Genomic DNA, 24,656 nt, shown 5'->3' with positions numbered 1-24,656 from the left:
TTGGTTAGAGGACATGAGATGGTGCCTAGACCGGCGAGTCCAGGAAATTCACATATTCGAGGAAGCTAGACGTAGCAGCTGTGAGAGAGCATCTCTAAGAGGACCGGACGGACCTGGGCAAGCAGAGCCAGGTCACAGAAGCTCACAGAGCTAGCTAGCCCCATGGCTACAATATGCATCGCTTTGATACAATGAAACCTACAGTGAAACCCTGAAAACATGCATGGTTGCATTTAACTGTTCTGCGCACATGCAGGAAGGGCAGCTTTGGGTTGCACTGGGATGTCTGTCACTCTGGACACTGCAGACACAGCAAGCCCATGGGCCACACAAGGCACTCCCAAGTTGGGAGCAGGTCCTGGCTGGCCCAGGATCAGCTGAGCTGCGCCTTTGCGAGCCCTGCATGGACTAATGGACAGGAACGCCTGACAAGCCCGTGGGGGCAAGCGCTTCTCGGTGTGGTGCTTTGCTCAAGTGGCCTGCCGTCCCTCGGGCCTTCTTCGGCTTCATCTTGTGGGAAGCGAGCATGAGAGGCAAAGCTGGGACTCGGTGGAGGACCAGTGTTCATGCCGTTTCCATGGTGACTGGCTGCTGAGTCCCTGCACACTTGAGCATTTAGGGAAGCATGGGGCCATGGTCTAGGACTCCATCCCCTCAGGTCCAAATGTCAAGGCTGTAGAAACCCAGGTGGTCTGGAGCCTTGAAGAGGGGTGGCACAGGATGCTGAGGGCAGGGAAGGCCCGCTGGCCCGCTGCCTTTCCTCCTCCTCAGCCCAGTGTGCCATGGCAAGGCCCACCTCTTCACTGAGACAGCCTCGTTCCCTTCAGCCTCATGTTGGAGACAAATGTGAAGAAAGAAGCGTTTTCCCACCTCCTTCCTGATTTTTCTTTCTCCTCTGATCCTCTGTTTTACTATAGTGCCCAGGCTGCTGGCAGGACTCCATGTTAGCTTTAAGTATGCACCTTGGGGGCTGGAGAGTGACTCACAAAGACTTCTGTGGGACAGAGCAGAGAGAGAGAGAGACAGAGGCATAGAGAAAGAAAGACAGAGATAGACAAAGACAGACAACACACAGAAAGACAGATAGACACAGAAACAGAAATACACACATGCATATATATATGATAGAGCCAGGCAGTGGTGACACATGCCTTTAATCCCAGCACTTGGGAGGCAGAAGCAGGCAGATTTCTGAGTTCGAGGCCAGCCTGGTCTACAGAGTGAGTTCCAAGACAGACAGAGCTACGCAGAGAAACCCTGTCTCCAAAAGCAAAACAAAACAAAAAACAACAAAAACAACAAAAAAGATAGATGATAGAGAAATGATAGATAATAGATAGATGATAGATATATAGATGATAGATAGTAGAAAGAAAGGAAGGAAGGTAGATAGATAGATGGATGGATGGACGGATGAATGGATGGATGGATGGATGGATAGATGGATAGATAGATAGATAGATAGATAGATAGATAGCTGGCTGGCTGGGTTAACTGGGAGAGTAGTGGAGCACTCCTCTTAGGAAGGGTTCTGCTGCTTCTTAGACCCATCACCAGGTACAGAAACCCTCCCCCACCACCTCCCATATCCCAGACACACCCAAGGGTCCAAGAGGGACCAAAACAAACCTTTTCCTCTATTGAAGTTGACCATCTGTGGTGTTTTGTTTCAGTAACACAGAGCTGACTAACATAGACATGAGCTGCTTACACTGCCACGCCACCATGTGCTAACGAGTCTCGGCAAGGTCTTGTGGACCTCAGGATTCATTAGATTTTTTTCAATAACTTAAACTGAAATACAATTCTGTCTTTTCCTTGAGGGACAGTAATGAAAAGTTGGAGCCTAAAGTTTGCCAACCCCTGGGTCAAACTAGATTCTGGAGGAACATTCTCTTCCAACTGAGGAAACAGATCCAGTCACTCACAACTGTCATCTCTGAAGCCACATGCCACAGCCTCCAGGGCCGACTCCCCTGAGATTCTAGGAGCACACAGTCCTGACACTGGCACCAGAGCCTAGGACATTGGTTAGTTAGGAACAGCTTTCCTCTTTCACCCCACAGAGCCCTTGGTGAGAGAGAGTGTTCTCTGCATACCTACAGACCCAGTGCCGTCGATGATGGCTGTCACGGTGGACAGGGCGTGGGAGTTCCCTTTCAGACTCTTGTGAGTGCCCTGTGGGAGCGGAGGAGAAGGATGTGAAACGCAGGCAGATAAAAAGGCGAGAAGTAAATTCACTCTGAACCCACTCAGTACACAGAACACTCTCCTCAGGAAGTCTACACCCCGTACCACTCTGAGCGAAGCTCCGGGCGTCTCTAAATGACAGAAATCCTTCAAAATACCGCCCGAGCCTATTTAGTTATTTGTGACTTTTATTTAGTCAGAAAAAAATACAGTTAGGATCCCTCCTCTGCTTCTGCCTCTTGCGCACTGCGCATTAACCATTGTGTCTAGCTGGGTGTGGTTTCTTCAAGACTATTTCTTGGGCACATAGCAGAGTCTGAACTCTCACGTCTATCCCAAGGATAAGCTTCCTATGGGCTGATTCAGAAACACACCTAGCATCAAGGCCCAGGCAGGGCCAACCTGCTGGCTTGCACAGACGTCATGATGTGGCTGGGCAAAGGTCTGGCCAAAGCTCCAACCCTGTGCCTCTCAGCTCAGCCCTCCCTGTTGAGCACTCAGGGATAGGATTTATAGGAGGAGAACTGAGGGAGGGTGGCCAGGGACAGGTGCTAGAAAACTCTCAAGACACGGGCTCTCTCTGAACAAACTGTGAATGGCGTTTCACCGGCTGAGGCAATGCTGGCCCCGGAGTAGGGGGGAGCCGCGTGTTACTTACCAGGTCTGCAGAGACAGCGGTGGTGATCAGTGCGTAGGGCCCGCTGACCAGGGCCCCACTGAGAAGCAACATGGCTGTGGAAAACAGGGGGAACTCAGAACAGAGCCTGCCCAACCTAGCAGTCCACCAGTGGAAGGCAGGCATCTACAGGAAAGGGGCCCATCCCACCGGGGGCATCTCCAAGACACAGGACAAATGGCTTCTGTACTGTGTGTGCCAGGGGATACATTGTCATGCTTCCCCGAAGGCTCGGAGGCCTGCTTGGAGGACCTAGAGCTCAAGCTCCCTGGCTTCCATGGACAGCAGCTGATGGCAGTACTGGGAAGGGAGGGGAGCCTGGGTGTACCAGGGCCGGGCCAGCACTAGGTCTATGCCATAACCTCCAGTCATACATGGAATGTCCTCTCTTCACCTCAGTGGGCAGGGACACTGAACCACCTGTCCCCACCCCTCAACTGGCCCAGCTCATTCTCCTGAAGAGACTCGGAGTCCATGGCAAACCCCACGTTCACTGGCAGAGGGTTTTCTAGGTCACATGTGACAAGACCCTCCCCCACCCTGCTCCCTCCAGTCTCCCTGGCTGGCTCTCTACCCTACACAATGGCTACCAAGACTGTGGCTAATATGTCCCATCCCCAAGCTGAACATTTTCTCCCCCAGGCACCAGAGCACAGCACCATTAGCCAGGTGCCTACTTATCCACATTAACTGCCACACCTGTCCGTCAACAGGAGCCTGGCCTCCCCCGAGAAGGGACTGAGGGCCATGTGATGGCTTGTGTTCTCACACTGTGTTACCACGAAACCTATTTGCAGTGTCCCACACATAGGAAGCCTGTCCCCAGTTGATTTTGGACTGGTCAAAAAAGTTACCAGCGGCCAGTGGCTGGGCAGGGAGACAGAGGCGGGACTTACAGGATTCCCTGGGAAGAGACCAAGAAAGGAGGAATTCTGCCAATGACGAGGGCGTAGGAGACAGACTAAGCCAGAAAGGTGCAGGAGGGAGACACAGGCTGATGTGTAGATCTAGGGAGAAAGTGGCCCTAGGAGGGCTAGCGACCCCGCAAGGTCCAGGGCAGCAAAGATAAAATACAGATTTGGCAAGCATTAACTCAGAGGAGTATTGGAGTTGTGTGTCTTAGCCTCGTGGGGTAAGCTGTGTATGTGTGTCTTTCTGTCAGGAATCCAGAACACTGGAGTGATAGTGGGAAGCCCTTGCGTGCCCTCCCGGAAGTTTAGAGCAGATTAACATACTACCATAACAGGGCCACACTGCTTTGTCACCCCAGCTTAACACCTCTAGACTACTTGTGTGGAGGCAGCTCAGGTACTCACCTATGGTGGCTTCTAGGCCCATTTTGCTGACGGAGGAGAAGACATAGAGCTGCAAGAGTTAAAAACAGGAAGGGGATGGCTCAGCATGGGTAGCTGGAGCCAACGGGAACCTGTGGAGCAGGGTAGCTCTGGACCTTGGGGAAATTGCGGGGCGGGACTCTGAGCGACCAGGGCTGGTGGCAGGACACTGAACAATTCCCATCACCTCATCTGAGGTCTGCAGCTACCAGTCTGAACATTGTACCCTGAGAGGCCATCCTCCAGCAATGGAGGCCGTACTGCTAAGTAATTTTGAAGATTCCTTTATAAAGCCTTAGGCCCAAGAGCACTCGGAACTAGGTAGACCATGTTCTGGGGACAGTCACAGCTTTGGGAAGAGAGGCATGTGTGGACAAATACAATATGGTAACGGAATGGCTCCTCATCTCCCAAACAGCAATGGAGGGCCAGTACCACACTGGCTCCTCACAGCCACACTGTGGGGTGATGCTACTCGCAACCAGATGAGGAATCTGAGGCAGGGGAATCACCTGGCCAAGGCCATGTGCTTCTAAATGCTTGAAGAAAGATGAGCCTGGCATGATAGGGCTCACTGAGCCTAGAAGGGAGGGGCGGCTCAGAGATCTTAAGGGACACGCAGGGATATGCTTGGGAAGGGGGATAGAGATGGGTGTGAAGGGCACCCCATACAGGGGAGCATCCCAGGAGAAACCCAGAGGGAGGGAGAAGCGGATCGCGTGCAGGCCCTGGGCTGCAGCAGGCAAGCACGAAGGCTCTGTGCTTCCAACCAGGGACAGCTGGGTTTCTAGGGATGTGGATCTCAGGCCCGGGACAGAGGTGGCTTGCGGGGACTACAGCGACTGTCTGTAACCTCGGGCAGAGCCAGGGCTCACCGTGGGTGCCGCCAGCAGTAGCATCAGACCACAGGTAGAGGCTCGCTTCTCCAGACGGTCGGAGATCACGCCGGCTAGAATCCCACCTGTAACAGAGAGAGGGCGGCCTCGGGAGCCGATGCCTGGCATGAGCTCCCCTCCCCCCCCAGGAGACCAAGTCCCAGGGGTAAGAACAGCAGCAGCTGTCCCCGAGCCTATCCCCACTGGGCATTCGAAATGGCCACTTGGGAGTCTGGCCAAGCAGGACGCGTCTTGTAAAGGCCATGGGAGTCACAGGCTGTCTAGGGTCAGGCTTTAGGGCAACCTCAAAGCCCCTTCACCTGGTAGGTACTAATGCCACCGCCACCTACCTGGGACACCCACCCGAGTGTCATTTCTGAGGGAAGCTGGCTCAAGGCCAGAGGCGAGCTTCCTTCAAAGCAATGGCCAAGGTCACTGTGTCAGATGGTGCTCTCTCAGCAATGAAACTAACTTGAACAGTGGTTGATAGATTGGCTGGGTTTTTTGTTTGTTTGTTTTGTTTTATTTTGGTTTTTTTTTTTTAAGAGACAAGGTTTGACTGTGTAGGCCAGGCTAGCCTCAGACTTGCCACCCTTTGGCCTCAGTGCTAAGTCACAGGGGTGTCAGTCCCCCAGCTTTAGTGTCGGGTTCTTGACAGCAGAATGAATGACAACAGGCAAAGCCAATGGCCTTGAACTCACCAAAGATCCCGCCCACGTCGAACAGTGTGGACAGCTCCCCGGCTTTCTTGGCGTCCAGGTGATCTACGGAATGAGCAGCATAGGAGCCCGTGAGGACACGTCCTGAGTGATTATCCCACAGGGGCCCACGCAGGACCCTGCTCCACGAGCAGCATTTTACCACGAGTGATCACCCAAACTCAGATTTTAAAGGGATGTTGGTTGACGCATCTTATCCAAGCCTGGCCTTCCACAGATAGCCCGTGCTTGGCCACCATGTGGGGCAAGGGGGCGTCAGCTCAGGAAAGAGGGTGTGCCTAGGGAGCTACTTGGTGTGTGTGTGTGTGTGTGTGTGTGTGTGTGCATGCATATGAGCGATGTTTTTGAGGACAGGTAGTTCATGGTCCTGGCAGGGCTCCTCTAGAGCAATGGCTAAGACTACTCAGTCATGGAGGCAGAGGCAGGCAGGTCTCTGAGTTCGAGGCCAGCCTAGTCTACAGAGTGAGTTCCAGGACAGTCAGGGCTACACAGAGAAACCCTGTCTCAAAACAAACAAAAACAAAAAACAAAACAAAACAACAACAAAAGACTACTCAGTCAGTCACACAATGAAATGGAGTGTGGTGTCGTGTGCTATGTGACCCCAGTGGGGACCAGAGCCTTCTCATGCCTCAGTGGCAGGGCATTGTCACTTCCTGTCCCTGTGCTTTCATGCTGGCCAGTCTGAGGAGACAACTTGGAAGCGCTTGGCCACCCAGACTGTCTTCCTCACCCTGCATGCCACCAGCAAGGAGCTGGGGTTGACTCAACCAAGACTCTGACTGAGCCTCCAGCAGTTCAACGCTCTGGCCATGACTGTTTCCCTGTGAAAGGGAGCCCGGCCTCTTACTGAGATTTCCTGTTAGGACTGCTGTCCATCTGTCAGGATGAGGTGGGGGCCCCGGGGCCCTGAGGTAGCTCCCTGCAACCTGATCACATGCCCTCTTCCTTTCTGCAGCCTGTCCTTGCTAGTCACATCCCAAGAATGTCCCCGCTTGGTGCTGCCCCAGCTTCCGGGGCCGAGGTGACATTCCCTCCATCTTTGGGGTTTATTGTCAACCTTGCCTTGACTTTATGACACTCCTTGGACTCAGAGTCTCCCATTCTCAAAGCCTTCCTTCCTGGGCTGTCCCTGGAGCCCATGCCCAAGCCTAAGGCTCTATCTACAAAACGGCCGTTCCTTTCCTTCCTTTCCCTGACTCACTGGCTCCTGAGGCCGAGGTGTCACCATGCGCACAGAACTTGTAACAGTCCTCCTTGGTTTCTGAGAACTCCTGAGACTCACTCTCTCTCTCTCTCTTGGTTTTTCAAGACAGGGTTTCTCTGTGTAGCCCTAGCTGTCTTGGAACTCACTCTGTAGATCAGGCTGGCCTAGAACTCAGAAATCCACCTGCCTCTGCCTCCCAAGTGCTGGGATTATAGGTGTGTACGACCACTAACCAGTGACCCTTATCTCTCTATGAGCCAAGGAAGCACACCTATATAGCGCTATTTTTCTGGAAAATTGTATCAAGAGCCACAGCTCCAGACGTTCTTAGACTCTGGGAACCCCAAGAGACTGCCAGCCCTCCCAAAAATCAGAACACATCCCCAGAAACAGTTTGTAGGTCAGATCTCAGTCCCCTGTGGCCATGCTCCTGCTCGATGGCCCAGATTTAAACACAGGCAGCCTCTGCGAACCGCAGAGGGGTCAGGATGTGCTGGATGAGGCCACTGAAGATTACTACCAGAGCCACACACTGTGTGCACCTCCACGTCCTCCCATCTGCTGAGCCAGCCTGTTCCTCTCCAGTCACTGTGTGTGGCCCAGCAGGAGGAAGGGGGTTCTGAGCAGTCGGCCGGGCACACAGGGAGGACCCTCCCTTCCGGCAGGCACTCACCTACACTGGTGATGTACAGTGGGAGCCAGAAGAGGAACGTGTAGCTGACCAGCTTGGCAAACAGCAGGCACAGAGAGAACTCGATCACGCCCTGCAAGAGGGAACCACTGTCAACCCGGTGTGGGATTAGCAGTGTGTTTCAAGGGTGTGACCCAGGACACAGGACTATTCCCCTGCAGACTTGCGGTGTTTCTACAAGGTTCAGCCTTGCTTGGGGGGAGAACACGAATGGGAAGCAAGACCTAGGAGATGCGGGGCGCAGACTCGCTTGGTCTGACTGCCTGGGAAGCAGAAACTCAATGTCCGACGAGAGCCAACGAGAATCCATATTGATGAGAGAGCCTTGCCAAATGATAGCTAGTGATTCGCTCCCTGAGGGGTGTTCATTAAGGCTCAGTCATTGGGCTGGGGAGATGGCTCGGTACGTAAGAGTACTTGCTGTACAAATGTGGCCTGAGTTTAAATCCCCAGCACGCACATTAAAAAGCCAGGCAGAGTTGTGTGCGTCTGTAACTCCAGCACCTCAGGGTGGAGACGGGCAGATCCCAGGGGCTTGCTGGTCAGCTATCTAGCCAAACTGGAAAGCTTCAAGTTCAGACAGACAGAGACGCTGCTTCAAGGTAATAAGGTGGAGAGCGATAGCCGAAGATATTGGACATGTTCCTCAGGCCTCGGAATGTGTGTACATGGGCGTGTGCACCTGCATACTCATGTGGATGTGTCACGCACACACACACACATGCACGCACACGTGCGCAGAACCCCACCTGCCCCACTTGCTGTTGTCCGGTTCTTATTGTAGAGTGAGGATGGGAGCGTGTCGTGCCCACTGCATAGATGCGTAGCACGCTCTGCACTGGGATAAAATCATCTCACTTCATCCTCAGATCAACAGAAGGCATCTCAGCAGGAGAGGAGCCCAGTGGTTAAGAGCACTGCCTGCTCTTCCAGAGGTCCTGAGTTCAAATCCCAGCAATCACATGGTAGTTCACAACCAACTGTAATGGGATCTGATGCTCTCTTCTGGTGTGTCTGAAAGACAGCTACAGTGGGTTTTTTTGCCTTTTTAAAAAAGATTTATTTTATATATGAATTCTCCATCTGTTTATACTTCTTGCCAGAAGAGGGCATCAGATCCCATTACAGATGGTTATGAGCCACCATGTGGTTGCTGGGATTTGAACTCAGGACCTTCAGAAGAGCAGTCAGTGTTCTTCACCACTGAGACATCTATCTCTCCAGCCCCAAATAAATCTTAAAAACAAAACAACCAAACAACAAACCAACAAACAAAAAAACAAACACCAGAAAGCATCACACACGGAGCCACATTCTCCCTGGAGTGAGCAGTCACACTGCCAACACAGGATGGAAGTACCTGACCCACAAGTTCCACAGCCACGCCCTTCTCTTTCAAGCTCACCGAGGCCCGGCCCCCTCCCGCCGCAGCATTCTCTCCCTCCAGGCAGACTCACCGGGATCCTCAGGGCTCCCGTGAAGCTGATGGCGGCCATGCTCCCATCGCCAGGGAGGACGACAACGTGGCTGGGGTGGAGGGGGCTCTTCCCATCGGAGAGCAGTAAGCATTGGAGCTCCGGGTCCTGGACAAGCAAGCAGAAGGGACAGCTGTCACCAGGAACAACTGGCTGAGTGAGACCAGAATTTTAAGCAAGTAAGATAGTGGGTTTCCGGGGCTGGAAGGACGGCTCAGTGGTTAAGAGCACTGACTGCTCTTCCGGAGGTCCTGAGTTCAAATCCCAGCAACCACATGGTGGCTCACAACCCTCTGTAATGAGATCAGATGCCCTCTTCTGATGTGTCTGAAGACAGCTACAGTGTACTTACATATAATAAATAAATAAATCTTTAAAAAAAAGATAGTGGGTTTCCTAATAAAAGCCTTAGGACCATGTACTGGCTGGTTTGGATTATTTATTTATTTATTTATTTATTTATTTATTTTTCCAAGACAGGGTTTCTCTGTGTAGCCCTGGCTGTCCTGGAACTTACTCTGTAGACCAGGCTGGCCTCGAACTCAGAAATCCGCCTGCCTCTGCCTCCCAAGGCTGGGAGCTTTTGCATGTGCATTCTTTACCATATGTGCTAAGGGGGCAGACAGAGAACTCATATATCAAATAGATCTTTTTTTAAAAAAGATTTAAAAACAATTAATGGGATCTGATGCTGTCTTCTGGCACTTGGGTATACAAGCAGAAAGAACAGTTTTAAAGATTTAAAATAAATCTTTGTTTTTAAAGGATTTTTTAAAAAGCACACCTGCGTGGATATTGTATCTTGTACCCAAACATCTGGAAGATTCTGATAATGGGAGAAGACCACTATGCTAGAGATCCTCTTAGATATAATGAGATTGGAATTTCATTATGGTCTAATCAGTTGTGCCTAGCCTGTTGCCCTGGGCTGCCAAGTGGCCAAAAATAATTCAGGAACACATCCAACACAAATTATAAGTATACTTAAAACATTAGGTGGTGAGTGAGTGTGTGTGTGTGTGTGTGTGTGTGTGTGTGGTTTTTGTTTGTGTGACCCCCAATTACACAGTTCTCTGGCATGAACCTTGCAGATGACAACACTGTTGAACATGCCTGAAGGGGCTGTTTACATGTCCATCCACATCTAAAGGATGCTTTTCCAGAAAGAGCGAAGCTAAAGTCTGACCCTGCAATGTGGTCACTGTGCGGTAGAACGATGTAATTTCATGGACTTGCGAGTGAGGAGTTCTTCCCAGGACTCTGGACCTTGCGAGAAGGTCACAGTGTACAAACACTTCCAGAAAGCAGTGTTATTTTAAAATGTATAAGCCAGTTCTGAGATTTGTGCCTTCCGATACTGGGGACATTCCCGAGGGATGGAATTTGTGCTTACTGGAGCACAGTGGAGAAATCCCAGCTCTGCATGGAGTTTTAAGTCAGAGAAAGGATGATACAAGAAGGCTTTCCCTGAATGAACCATGAATCCCCGGGGCTTAAACAGGAGTGCTCCAAGGGCTTCAGGCGTGCTGTAGGATCTAATAGCCATTGATGTATTTTGTTTTACTGTAATTCATGCAGGGTGAATTTAAACCACAGTAGACTTAAAAAAAAAAAAAGATAATGGGGTTGGAGAGATGACTCGGCGGTTAAGAGCACTCGCTGCTTTAGGAAAGGACCCAGATTCAATTTCCAGCACTCAACACCATGCCTGCGACTTCAGCTCTAGGAATCCAGCGCCCTCTCCTGGCCTCTGTGGGAACTGCACACACTGTTCGTATCCAGATTAAATAAAAGGCACTCACATACATATTAAATAAAAAAGATGAAACCTAGGGGGCAGGTTTCATCTTTTTGGGGGGGGGGCATGCCACCATTTTTCCAGAATACCTAACACTGGATCCTGAGAGCTGGGACCCCATTCCTGGGCTGACCCAGCTGTAGGAATCTCTGGACAGCTCCAGGCTTCCCGGGGACCAAGCTGAGACCTGCAACACTTTGCATGTCCTTTTAAACAGAAAGATGCCTGTCCAGGGGGTAAGATGCAGCAAGCCACAAGGCAATGCAATGCAGAGAGTCCACCTTGCCAAGGGAGGAGCAGTCTGGGACCTGGAAAGCTATAAGGACAGGTCAGCCAGAGAAAACAGGGAACTCTCCTGCAGCGACTTGGCCTGGGAGTGTAAAGTGCCCCCCAAGGCGCCACCTGCTGGTATGGTTTAAAAGTGAAGACTCAGACTGCTTTAGCAGCAGGCAGGGTCTACCCAGGCCTCTGGAGAAGGTTTATTCTCTTTGTAGGTTGGAATGGGCCAGGGGGGTGGAGGTGGGGGGAAGTTAGGTAGTGGTAAGTCTTCCAAAGCAAGCAAAAGGAGATAATATTTCCTTTTGGAGTAAACAAGGAGCCACTGGGCAACAAGAGACAAAGGGGTGGGGGTGGAGGTGGGGCTTCTGTCTCAGACTCTATTTTTTGCTTAAACACTTTCTATCTCCCTCTCTACCTTGGTCAGCCCCTCCTGCCATCCTTCCCCCATCCCTCCTCCCCTTCTTGTCTAAGCAAGTGGGGGTCCCCCTGGGTATCCCCCCACCCTGGCACGTGAAATCTGTGAGGCTTGATGCTTCCTCTCCCACGGAAGCCAGACAAGGCAGCCCAGCTAGAACATATCCCACAGACAGGCCGGCAACAGCTTCTGGGATAGCCCTTGTTCTAGTTGCTCAGGACCCACATGAAGACCAAGCTGCACATCGGCTACATGTGTGTGGGGAGGGCTAGTGCCAGCCCGTGTAATAAGCAGGTTCCATGAGTGCTCCAGCCCAAGGGCTGCAGGATGAATAAGGAGATCCTTTGGTCAGAGCGCTGTTCTTGGCTTATGCTACCCAAGAGCAAAGGCTGCTCCTGCTATTGGCAAAGGGTAGTTTGTGAACACATGCACACGCATGCTTGAGCGCACGCGCACACACATACACACACACACACACACACACACACATGCACACTCGAAGACGCAAAGACTAGGACAGATTCCTGACTGAAAAGCCTCACCCCATTCACTGGGACGTGCCTGTAGCTACACTGTGGGAAGCCTGCCCTTGCTGAGGCCTGTGCTTCCTATTCAGCGAGCAAGGCACAGGCGGATGAGGGTCTCAGCGGAGTTTGAACCCTGGCTGGTCAGAGATGCCAAGGAAGAAGATGACAAGTGGCCACGGGGATGGGAATACTGATCAGCTCAAGGCAACCCTTGCAAGCCCAGGGAGACCAAAGGGGGTTCCCCTGCAGCCATGTGTGACCCCTGCATTGAACCTTGTGTCTGGCCTGAGCAGCAGTCAGGAGCACCTGGGATCAGACAGGAACATATTGGGACAGGGGACAGTCGGGGGCTCCTGCCAAGCTCAGGGGTCTGGTCAGTCCCCACTGCCAGCTTGAATAAGGATGCCGGACTGCTGTGGACCTGGCTTCTTGGTGGCAGCGAACAGACTTGCAGAGTGGGGAAAGAACGGGGAGAGGCAGGCAATAGGCTAAAGCTGGAGTGAGCATCTTTAGGTGAATCACTACAAGGAACAAAATGTCATCCTACAAAATGTCATCCTCCACAGTCACCACAGAGAAGCATCATGGAGGTGTGAACGTTAATCAAGATGTGGTTTTTAAAAATGTAACTCAATCGAGCCGAGATTCTCGTAGGCATGACCAACCTTTTGGCATTGAAAACTGCTGCTGCTGACTGCAAAGTCCACATTCAAAAAAACCATGCATCGGGCTGCATTCATAGCTGTCCTGGGGTGTGGTGCATGCAGTCTCTGGGGTATGTGGTGGACAGATCAGTAACCATTTTCTTCCTTGGCATCTCTGACTGCCCAGGGCTCAGACACCACTGAAACCCACGTGAACCTCCGAATGGTAAGTTCGTTCACCTGGGCCTTGCTTGCTAGATAAACACAGACCTCCGCAAGGACAGGCTTCCCACAGGGTGGCTGCAGGCACATCCAAGTGACTAGCCAGTCCCCAAGTATAAAGACGAGGACTGTATGGCATATCACGTGTCTTTCTTCCCACACTCCACATATTGCTCTGGGCAATAAAGAACAGCGTGCTTAGCGTACTGACCCTTCAAGCCACCCGACTTCAAGATGAAAGAAATCGGCTTTAACTTCAACGACTAAGACGGAGTCTACAGTGCTCCAGGGGGTTCAGCTCAGGAACTCAGTGAATTGTCTGAGTCACTGAAGCTAGAAGAGTTTGCTTCATAAGGGAGGAGCAGGAGAGGGGCCAGGCATGGAGGTAGGTTTCTGGGCTCATTCTGGGGGTACAAGCTCAGGAGTCTACCACGTGCATGCCTCTGCGTTGTCATCTAGAAAGCGGTCAAAAGCTGAGAGATGACCTTTTAGGATATCTGCCACCTTTTCTTGGGCCTGTGACATGGATCCTTGATATCACTTTGTCCTCCGACCCCACTGTGCGTTCCTCTTGCCCTGAGTGCTCGCACCTGTGACACCCACCTGCCATACAGCTGTGCTGCAGCGACACCTGCTGCGGCCAGCTGGAACAGCACCTGGGTGCCAGGCTGCTGAGGTCTCTGCTCACTTCCCATGAGCACTTGCCTTTTCAGCCCCTAACAACCCCGAGCAGTGCTTCCGGCTAGTGAACAATCATGGGATGGATTAGAAACAACTAATTATTAATTAACTTTGATTAATTAATTAATTGATAACTTTCAGAGTTGATTTAAGGCATTTGAGTTTAGCTGACTGTCTGGAGAAAGTCAACAAGGCTGACTCGAATACCCTTTAGGCCTACAAGGAGATTCAACAGCTTAAAGACCCTGGATGTCTGAGACACGACTGAGGCCCAGGGACAGCCAGTTGGCCCCCGGGGCTTAGAGACCAGTCCTGAATCTCTGAAGACACCCCAGCCAGTGGAAACTGCGCGTTACTCACCAGAGGTCCATTCTTCTCACTGTGTGTGGCTTGCTTCTGCAGTCTAAATCTGTTTATGCCGTTCTCGGAGGCTCTGGGATGCTAGAAAAAACAAGCATCTGATTAGAGTGCTAGAAGAATGCTTATCCTGGGGCTGAGAGACGGCTCAGCAGTTACGGGCACGGGCTGCCCTTCCAGAGCTCCTGGGTTCTATTCCCAACACCCATGTAGTGGCTCACAACTGTCTTAACTCCAGTTTCAGGGGATCTGATGTACTCTTTGCCTCCATGAGTGCGCGCGCAGCGCGCGCACACACACATACACACACACACACACAAACACACACGGTATATATACATCCACAAATGCTTACACACTAAAACCCAATACTCATTATTATTTTTGTGTATGTGAGTACACCATCACTGTCTTCAGACACACCAGAAGAGGGCATCAGATCCCATTACAGATCTCATTACAGGAGCCACCATGTGGTTGCTGGGAATTGAACTCAGGACCTCTGGAAGATCAATCAGTGCTTTTAACCACTAAGCCATCTCTCCAGCTCACCAATACATCTTTTTTTTTTTTTTTTTTTTTTTTTTTAATGAACACTTCTTTCATGGCAAAAAAAAAAAAAAAAACCTCTCAGAAAAAAAAAACAATGTGGTGAACGATTATAGATAAGCTGCTGTTACATGACTTTCTGGGAAAATCCCAGTCATATTGAACCACTTCATTTAAAGCTGGCTGCTCAGTGGTCTGTGAGTCAGAGCCTTGTATCTGTCACTGGCCTCAATCCCAGAATGCTCCTCACCTCTAATGACAGCACTGTCATTGTGTGCTGTCCCCCAGCCCCTCTGTCCCCAAACCCCTCTCCCCCCCCCCCCACTGATTTGCTTGTTTTCACAGATTTTTCCTCTTCTGGATGCGTTGCACTGGGGCTGGGCTATACAGCTCAGTAGCTAAGCATTCATACAAACGTAATTGGACTTATGCTGTGGATTTCTATGAATCGTTTCTTCAGCCCGGCAAAATGGCTCCGGCGGAGCGTAGTTTCTTCTGTGGCCCTAATAATACTTCAATCACATCGAGTGCATCTGTTTAACCGGCAGCTGCCTCTTTTGTTCCATGTTTCGGATGCTATACGCGGCTAACCTGTGTGGCCAGGTTCTTGCGTGGTCGTGATTCTCTGGGTGCGTTTCTGGGAATGGGGCTGCGGGGCCAGATGTCACTGTACCTTTCACGTGGCTGCATCCTTTCCCTACGCCCCAGTGAGGTGGGAGTCCTGATTCCCTCCACATTCACACCAATGCTCACGGCAGCCACCACGTGAGCATTGACCAGGTCCCCTGACGCCGGCTCACACCGAGTGGTGAGACACGTACTTCCTGACCACCGGGGCATCTTTTTAGAACAGACATCTGCTCTGGTCCTCTGACCCTGTGCGTGCCCTTGCCTGCCTCATTTCACATGGTCCCATTTGGAGCACTAAAGCCTTGAATTCTGATGAGGCCTAGTGGGCACGTTCTCGCTATGGTAAGAGGTAGAAATAGCAACTGTTCTGTTTATGGTTCTGGCCCAGATTGCCAAAAAGCCCTCGGGGCAGAGCTCTGTGAGACCCGGGCAACTCGCTCAGAGATTTGAAACGGAGAAAATAAAGATGTGCTTTGGCTTTTCGGCCAAGATCATCGGCAGACTCGGCCCTCTCTCACACACATGCCAGCAGGAGAAACAGGAGCTTGGGCCTGGCCTGGTCCCCTGTGTGACCAGAGCTGGCAATGAGGAAGAAGTCACTTCTAGAATTCGCTTCTGCAGGGTGTGGCCACTGCTGTCCAGAGGGACAGGTGTTCTCCAAGTGGGTATCCAGGTTCTACTGTGTCTAGAGCTCTCCCCACTACCCTATGTGACTGACTCATGGACACATGCGCACATGCACACACACACACCTGCTCCCCTCCCCCACCCATGATGCCCATGGGCTGTTAAGCCTCAATAGGAAGGGGCTCTGGTGCCCCCTGCTGTACAGTTCAGGAACTGTCCTTAGAGCAAGGATCTGCTCGATAACCTAACACTTGACAGGGCAGAGGGAAAACAGGAAGAGGGGGTTTTATGGGAGCCACTGAGGGATGCCAGGCCAGGCTGTGGTGATATGTTTCAGGTAGCCTCTGTGGGTAGAGCTGAGGACTTAGGAGCAGGAAGGACTCAGTGGGTGGCAACAGGTGAGACAGACTCTTGTCATGCGTGAGGCTGTGGCCAGCCTTTCCTTGCTGGCAGTGTGGGTTGCAAAGTGGAGCAGGCTGTACTGGAAGGTACCAGGAAACACGGGAGCTCTTACCGTGGGGAGGGTGGAGGAGCACTTGATGTCCTTCGGGTCTGAAAGAGCAAACAGGAGATGGGTAACTGAGTATTGCCGCCCACAGCAAATGAACCGGAACTGGAGCCCTCAGCAGCCCTTTGTGTGCCGCTGGCAACAGACCCGTTCTTCAGCCGGTGTTCCTGCTAAGTAAGTTTTAGGGCCTCTTCCCACGAAGACGGTAACAGGTGAGGGAACTGTGAGAGGGGCTGGGTGTGTTTCATTACCGTACCTTTTACTGGCTGTGTGTCCTTGAATGCGTGTAATAAAGTCCATTTAAAGGGAATAAGACGCCATCTGGTCCTTCACTAACTAAACAGAAGCTTAAGGAAGAAAGACCACTCAGGCAAAGGGCTGGCGAGGGGAGGGCACATCCCACCTCCCCTCCCGCTCTTCCGCTGACTGCGGTTGGGCAGCCCATGGGTATGAATACTTTAGGAGCCTGATAGTGTGGTAGGTCAGCTTGAGTCAAGGACACAGTGGACCCTTGGAGTTGTTAGACAGATACATCTATGAGAAGGGCATCGGAATGCTGTCAGAGCAGCATTTGTAATGAACGATGATTGTTTTAGAACTAAAAGTGAGCGGAGATCAGACTCCTTCCAGGAGGAAAACGGAAAGCTGGTGTCGCTGCTGCAAGGACGTGATGTCACGAAAAGACCCTCCCTGTCCCTTCAGTCACCTGATGCTTATCTGTTGGTTGATCTTCTGGACCTTGGGTGGTTCCACACTTGGAGAAAAGACCCAGTCTGTTCTGTCACCTGACACTTATCTGGTAGCCTTCTGGGCTCTGGGTAGTCAATCAGCTCCCCTAACAGACTGCAGTTTGTCCCTGAACCCTGTGAACTGGAGCGTATGCGGGAGAGCAGCCCTGGGGCCTGGCACGGTATCAGGGAGGCAGGCAGCCTTCCACATGGGCATAGTCCCTGCCTGCCACCCAGGAAAATGTCCCAGGTATGACAGATGGAGGAACAGGAGGAAAGAGGCGGGGGCAGGGACAAGCTCAGAGCTTCATGTTAGGGATGGGTGACCTCAGGCATGGGAGGGACAGCACAGAGGTTTAGGGGAGCCGTCCTGCACAGCAAGGTCCAGACTGAAGGGGCACACAGCTGAGCTCCAGGACCTGGAGACAGCCTTGCAGAGTTCAGGGGAGAGGGAGGGGAAGGGGAAGGGGGAAGGAGGAGGGGGAAGGAGGAGGAGGAGGAGGAGGAGCCCTGGGTCACATATGGGGGACAAGCCACTTCAGTGAAGTGCCCAAGAGAGGCAGAAGCAGGAAGAGGGGTGGGACATGGCTGATGAGGCAATGCAGCTGGTGTGGATGGGGTTCTGGGGCACCCCCCACACCGGAGAGCAAAGTGTGGAAGGAAGAGGAAGAAGACAGGAAGTGATCAGAGTGGCGAGCTTTAAATAGATGGTCTTCCCCCACGCTTGGCAGTGACCACCGAAGGCTTATATATCTAATAGGAAACCCAGGAACTGGGAAGGAAGCGTAAGCACAGTACAGAGATCAATTCTGAGGCCAGGCTGGGGCACTAGGATACCCTCATCGTCACCAGCAACCACATTTCTTGAACAGAGAGAAGGACGGGTGGGCGGGAGGCACAGGCCAGCTTGGAGGAATGGTCCTGACCATGGGAATTCTGGGAAGATTTCCCAGAGAACCGAGCGACACCAGGTCTGGTGCCTCTAGATCTGTGCCAGCTGACTGGAAGGCTATGTGGGTCTAAGGAGAGGAAATTGTCTGCTCGAGGACAGAGGAGGAAGAACAAAGGGCGGGGTTGGGGCTCACAAGAAGGAGGTGAGAACAGAGATTCTCTGTTCTGGATCATCCTGCTCTGAGTGGGGATAGCACCCTGTCCACGATGACTGGGGTGAATGACATCACCCACCCTATCCCGCAACCGCCACGCCCTCTGTTCTTCCTCCCACCCTCCTTACGCAGAACCAGCTCCCCCATCAGTTAAAATGGAGAACATGTTAACTGGGGGCTCTAGAGGTGAGACAGGGTGAACACAGCGCCTGGAGCCTCAGTGAGGAGGCCCTGTGGCTCTCCAGGTGTGTGAGATCAGATCAATACCTGGGGGAGGGGAAAGAGACACGGCCCGGGAAGACAGCTGGTGCACAACAGCGTTTCCGAGAACTCCAGTGACGTACCAGTCAGCGAACGGGTACCCTGAGTACAGAAGTCACAAGGCCCTGACTGTCCCACAGTGCACTTGCCTGCCAGCCCGTATGTCATTCCCTGGGACTCCGGAGGACACCTTGAAATGGGGTTAAGTCGTGCCCCCCCCCCACATCACTCATAGACTGCCCTAGGTCTAGGTCTGAATATTCATTTTTATTTTCGCTACCCAGAGAGCTGGCCGAGAGAGCCACACACCCCTAGCATGGCAAGATGGAGGCCACTGAAAAACTAACAGGTTGGCTTGAGCAGAGACTAAAAAGGAAGCAAGGGACTGAACTCACTAAGATGTGTTCTGTTCTTGGGTGAGGCAGCGGCAGCTCTGGACAGGGTGGAAGCTGAGGGTTTGATGTGTACAGGTTAATGTGTACAGAGAAGAGGGAGATGAGGGTGGAGAGTGGGGCTGCTCTGATACACCAGAGCCATGCACTTTCATGGCTTCAAGCAAAATAAAAATAAAAAATTAGCCGGGCGGTGGTGGCGCACGCCTGTAATCCCAGCACTCTGGGAGGCAGAGGTAGGCAGATTTCTGAGTTCGAGGCTAGCCTGGTTCACAGAGTGAGTTCCAGGACAGCCAGGGCTATACAGAGAAACCCTGTCTCGAAAAAAACAAATCCAAAAGAAACCAAAAAAAAAAAAAAAAAAAATCTAAAAACTGAATGGCCAGCCTCACTTATGAGACCAGGATGACAGTATTAAGGGCCTGGCTCTTCAACCTCAGCAATGACCGCTCAAACCTTTCACTTGCAGGTCCTTTGCTTTAAAGATTACTTTTGAAATTTGTTAACTTAGAAGTCTGGGATTGGCTGGAATAGAACACGGACTTCATTTTTCCGTGGACACTTTCCCTAATCAGAGATCTACGGCTTTAAGCCACACCATGGTTTTATGACATTGTCCGTGACACGGGGCTCATGGCCGGGTACACAAGCTGGCAAAGTCCACAGTGGCTGGCGGGTGGAGGTGGCGGGGGGGTGGGGTGGGGGTGGGGGGGGGAGGGTGGGGGGGTGGTGGGAGGGTGGGGGGGTGGTGGGAGGGTGGGGGGGTGGGGGTGGTGAACAGGTGCAGGCACGTAGGGTTGGGGCAGTGCCCTCAGGTGGATGCAAAAGGAGGGTCTGAGAAAGCAGAAAACCGAGCAAGACCAAGACGGAACGGGCTGCTGAGGAACTCTGTACAGGCCCTGACTGGAGCATAGCCAGGGAGAATCCGGGCACGGACCGGGCACAGGAGTCCACATTGACCAACGCGCTGTGAAGCCTAACGCCCAGGTGGCCATGTCTAGGGTCGTGTCTACTTACGTTCGATGAGAAAGAGAAAGCACACTATTCCCATGGCTGCAACGATGGCCCCGGGCACGACAAATGACAGGCCCCAGCACGTAGACACCCAGTAGCCGGCGATCAGGGACCCCAAAATGTTGCCCACGGAAGTGTGGGAGTTCCAAATCCCCATGATCAGGCCACGCCTACAACACAGCATGATGGGACAGTGAGGGTGCGGCAGGGCCAAAATGAGATCGGCTTGCAGGGCAAAAGCGAGGCAGCATGACGTGGTGGGGAGAGAGTATGGGGGTGCACAGAGGAACCAGCGTGACCCCGAGAAACCAGCGTGACCCCGAGGAGCTAGACTGCACATGCTCCATGGAGAACCGCGCCTTGGGCTGAATCGGTACACGGTTCACCGCTCCTCAGAGATCCTCGAGTCTACAACGCAAAGAGAGGGCTTTTCCTACAATTCTTGGAAGGCAGAGGATTTCAATTTGTGCCTCCACAAACATGGTAGTCGGCTGACTATCGCGGTGACAGAAGCTCACACCGGCGCCCGTGCCAAATGACTAAAACGAGCTTTCTAAATCGGGCTTCTGAGTCCATCTCTCATTTTAGCCTCTCCATCTCGGATGGCGTCTCTATGGTTACTTAACCCCAGCTAAGCTAGGCAGGGACTACACATGACTGCACTACCGTAGTCAGATCACCAGAGCTGCCTCAGGCCTGCTAATTCTGGACCGGGTGCGTGACCTCTGCCAGAATGTCTCAAACTGCACGGTCAGATGCAGGTTCCAATTCTAGAGGCCTAGGGTGGACCCCAGACTTTCTATGTCCCACAAGTGTGAGGGAAGATGAGGCCATACAGCTCTCAGGTGTAGAGTCTGGGGTCACACTGTCTGCCTAAGTGGCCAAGGGGAAGGGCTGGGTTCTGTAGGGACAGAGGCTGTAGTCCCATGGTAACTACAGAACTTCCATCTTGGCCATTTCAGTACATTGCTTCCAAGAAGGGCCTCATTAAAGCTCCTGAAATAGGCTGAAAAGAAAACTTGAAAATAATGTGCTCTAGTTTTCATCTGAATCTGGGCGGGGTGGGGGGGTGGCGGCGGCGCAGGGACAGAGGAGGGGCAACTGTTGGAAATGGGCGGTATTTTCCTCACCTTCCTTTTCCGAACCAGTTGCTGAGGCAGGTGACAACGCTGGGCCAGCCTGTGGTCTGCACCAGTCCGTTAATGATCTGTAGGGAGAAAAAGGAGGCTCAGGGAGGGGAGAGGCCAGTCCCGCCCCATCCTCCCTGTGCCGGGGCTCACACTTCATCTCACCACCAGGGGTGAGATGTGAGGTTCATGTTTACAGATGGCTTAAGCTATGAAATGAAAAATATATATGTAGTTCATATACATAAAATATATAGAAACCTGGCTATATTATAAAGTATATATAAATCAGGAAGAGTGGTGCATGGCTGTCATCTTAGCTACTGGGGAGGCTAAGGCAGGAGGACTGTGGTGAAGGGGAGTGTGACATCTGCCTGGGTAATATGAGAAGATCCCATCTCAAAAAAATAAAGTAACACACACACACACACACATACACATGTAAAAAAGCCAACTCAAGCTTACATAGTAGTTCATACCTATAACCCCAGTACTCAGAAAGAATGCTGTGAATTTGAGGCTAGCCTAGGCTTCATATGAGACTTTACCTAAAAATTTTTTTTTTTAAATGGGCTGGAGAGATGGCTCAACAGTTAAGAGCATTGACTGCTCTTCAGAAGGTCCTAAGTTCAAATCCCAGCAACCACATGGTGGCTCACAACCATTTGTAATGAGATCTCATGCCCTCTTTTGGAGTGTCTGAAGACAACCACAGTGTACTTGCATATAATAAATAAAATAAATCTTTTTAAAAAATTGAAAAAAAAATTTTTAAATAAAGCCAATCAATCCAGCCAGGACCCAGGGCCAGGAATGTTCTCCTGTCAGGCTGTGCTCAAACATTCCAGATTCCTTAGAATCTAAACGTTCTGTAAAGACAAGAACTTTTCTCTTTTTATAGACTGGTTTATAAACTGCTACAAATTCAGCCTGGAAATGGCGCGTGGTCCCTGACCGTCCCTGAAGAATATCCCTCCTCAGAAGCCAATGCAGCCTTGATCCAGTCCTGGCATGCATGCCCGCCCTCTCCAAGGTGTCAGAGAGCGGATGTTGGGCCTGCCTTTAGCAGAGGGACCAGTCCCAGGGGGCTCACACTGCTGTCATTAGAACTGAGCTCATCACAAGAAGGCCAGCCCAGTGCCCTGTTGTGGGTCTGGGAGGCACACACAGGGCGGGTGCCCACCTACTATTTCCAGATCAGCAGCTAGGCCTTTACTGGAGGACCATGTTGGGACTCTGGGAATCTGCTTTCTCTCCCTTCTAACTTTGTATGCCATTATAATCTGAGGCTCCTGCAACCAGCCAGTCAAGGGCAGAAGGACCTAATGCAATGCCGAGCCTACAATGCTCTCATACCGGACGGCCAATGGTCTCTAAACTGGAGACACAGCAGTCACACTGCGCTAGATGCTATAAACAATCTAGAGGTGACTGAACGGTGACGGGAAGGTGTGCCCTGATTGCATGCGAGCCCTATGCCACGAGTACAAGGGACTCGAGCGGTTGGGGACACTGGCGACCAGGGATAACTGACCGCTCGCCTGTAATAAAGTGGCTGAGCTTTATCAAGCCCGATAGCACGGTCGTGAAAACCAAAATCAAACAAGGGTTGCTTTGCTTGCCTTTCGCGCCACCCCACGGTTGGCCCCGTGGAGCAGTTGGCCAGCCCCGTCTCTCTTACGAGTCAATATTTACCCACAGGATGGCTGGAAAGGACAGAAGCTAAGAGGTGCCACGGAGGCTGGGCCCGAGGAGGGCAAGGCTGGGCTTCTGGTCCCGCCGCTGCACCTTCAGGCCCTCTCCTTTCTCCCTGGCCCTGTGGTGAAGGCTTCATACCCCTACTCCACCTGCCGAGCCAACCCTTCCTTCTCCTCCCGCCACCCCCATGGCCGCTTTGGCGGGATCATTGGCGCTTCGCACTCATTGGCCTGCCAGGCTGACAGCTCCTAAAACAGGAAGTGAGCGACCGCGTGCCTTCCCGCGCCTGCTGCTGGAGCCTTGACTAAGGAGGGATGCTGTTCTGCCCTCCCCAGCATCTGCCATCCATTCTTTCAGCAGAGGTGGCCTTTGTTTGGGACCTGAACTTGCCGTCCCGGATCAGGCCCTTACCTGGGTCACCACGTAGAATCCCAGGCTGTGGATGTTGTAGAAATAGCCCAAGCCGAACAGGGCTGTGAAGGCGCCGCTGGCCAGCATCCCGAAAGTCAGGTAATACCTAATCGGCAGGCGTTCCCCTATTATGCCACTGAGGTAACAAGGAAAGAGAGAGGCATGAGGAAACAGCACAGCACACCGCTAACAGCTCCGGCCACGTCTCCCGGATGTCCCTGTCATCTTTCTCCATGCTTCCAGACTGCTGAGCCCCATTATTTTTAGGGAGACCGGACAGGAATGTCGCCCTGCGGAGCTCACATACTACCATGGGACCCCTTAGCCTCATTTTTCATTAAAATCAAAACCAAAAGCTCATTTATTTCTCATTTAAGAAAAAAAAAAAAAAAAGCAGGCGGGAGATTAAGAGCACTGACTGCTCTTCCAGAGGTCCTGAGTTCAATTCCCAGCAACCACATGGTGGCTTACAACCATCTGTAATGGGGTCCGAAGCCCCCTTCTGGTGTGCCTGAGGACAGCAAAAGGGTACTCACATAAATTAAATAAGTAAATAAATATTTTTTTAAAAAGCACACACAATAAAGTTCACACCACGATTCACACCAATACTGCCTATCAAAGCAAGACTTCTTGTCCTGCTTGTCCTTTTATACCAACAACACAGAGTCGGTGTTCAGAGCTGTTTTTAAAATGTCACTGTGAAGGGGCTGGAGAGATGGTTCAGTGGTTAAGAGCACTGACTGCTCTTCAGAGGTCCTGAGTTCAAATCCTGGCAACCACATGGTGGCTCACAACCATCTGTAATGGGATTGGATGCCCTCTTCTGGTGTGTCTGAAAACAGCAACAGTGTAGTCACATACATAAAATAAATAAATAATAAATCTTTTTTAAAAAATGTCAGCATGAAGCTGCAAATGGTGACTTGGAAAGGGGACGATTGTGAACCTGAGCAAGTTTCCCATCCTGAGCTGAGTGGTAACCAGAAACCTGTGTGAACGCACCCATTGGTGGGTCAGTGAAGCCAATACTCCCCTGCAAGGCTGATCACAGCTGGCGGGCTGAAAGTGGGCGGAGCCTGAGCCCGACAGCAGTGAGCTGCAGATGTGTTAGGTCAGGGGTCAAACTGTAGTGGTGTTGAGAAGCCTGACAAAGCTCCAGCCTCATAGCAGGGCAGATAGGAAACAGGTTGCTATCCATCACCACCACCCCACAGTCTCCTGCTTTACATATCACCATGGAGACCCACAGATCTCGGGGGGTACCAGAGACTCGCGATGAGAGACTTTTGTGTTCTTTCCAAACTCCACGGGGGCTGGAGAGACAGAGCTAGCTCACTGGTTAAAAGCATCTTCTGGAGGATGTGAGACGACCCACATCAGGAACTGCCTGTAACTCCAGCTCCGGGGGACTAGATACCTTCTACTGGCCTCCGTGGAGCCCTGCACGCATGCGCACACCTGCTGCCTGAGCTCAGCACCCTGGAGTGAGCGACACTGTTCCAGAGTCATCTC

The 24,656-nt window shown here is 51.9% G+C and overlaps 1 protein-coding gene across 7 annotated transcripts in view; it reads right to left on the bottom strand.

Moving 5' to 3' along the window:
• Nucleotides 1–24,656, bottom strand: part of Slc37a1 (solute carrier family 37 member 1) — a 70,782-nt gene that overhangs the window by 7,738 nt on the left and 38,388 nt on the right. For all 7 annotated transcript variants that reach the window (XM_052163189.1, XM_052163188.1, XM_052163190.1 and 4 more), the window contains 12 exons: nt 23,142–23,277; nt 21,036–21,112; nt 19,909–20,075; nt 16,411–16,448; nt 14,094–14,174; nt 9,150–9,275; nt 7,675–7,765; nt 5,777–5,839; nt 5,076–5,161; nt 4,183–4,231; nt 2,849–2,922; nt 2,100–2,178 (listed from right to left, as the gene is read on the bottom strand). In XM_052163189.1, coding sequence (XP_052019149.1) covers nt 2,100–2,178; nt 2,849–2,922; nt 4,183–4,231; nt 5,076–5,161; nt 5,777–5,839; nt 7,675–7,765; nt 9,150–9,275; nt 14,094–14,174; nt 16,411–16,448; nt 19,909–20,075; nt 21,036–21,112; nt 23,142–23,277 — 1,067 coding nt within the window. The remainder of the gene's footprint in view (nt 1–2,099; nt 2,179–2,848; nt 2,923–4,182; nt 4,232–5,075; nt 5,162–5,776; nt 5,840–7,674; nt 7,766–9,149; nt 9,276–14,093; nt 14,175–16,410; nt 16,449–19,908; nt 20,076–21,035; nt 21,113–23,141; nt 23,278–24,656) is intronic.

This window comes from Apodemus sylvaticus, chromosome 19 (assembly GCF_947179515.1).
Source record: "Apodemus sylvaticus chromosome 19, mApoSyl1.1, whole genome shotgun sequence".
Classification (NCBI taxonomy): Eukaryota; Metazoa; Chordata; class Mammalia; order Rodentia; family Muridae; genus Apodemus; species Apodemus sylvaticus.
This window is presented reverse-complemented; position numbering and strand designations above follow the sequence as displayed.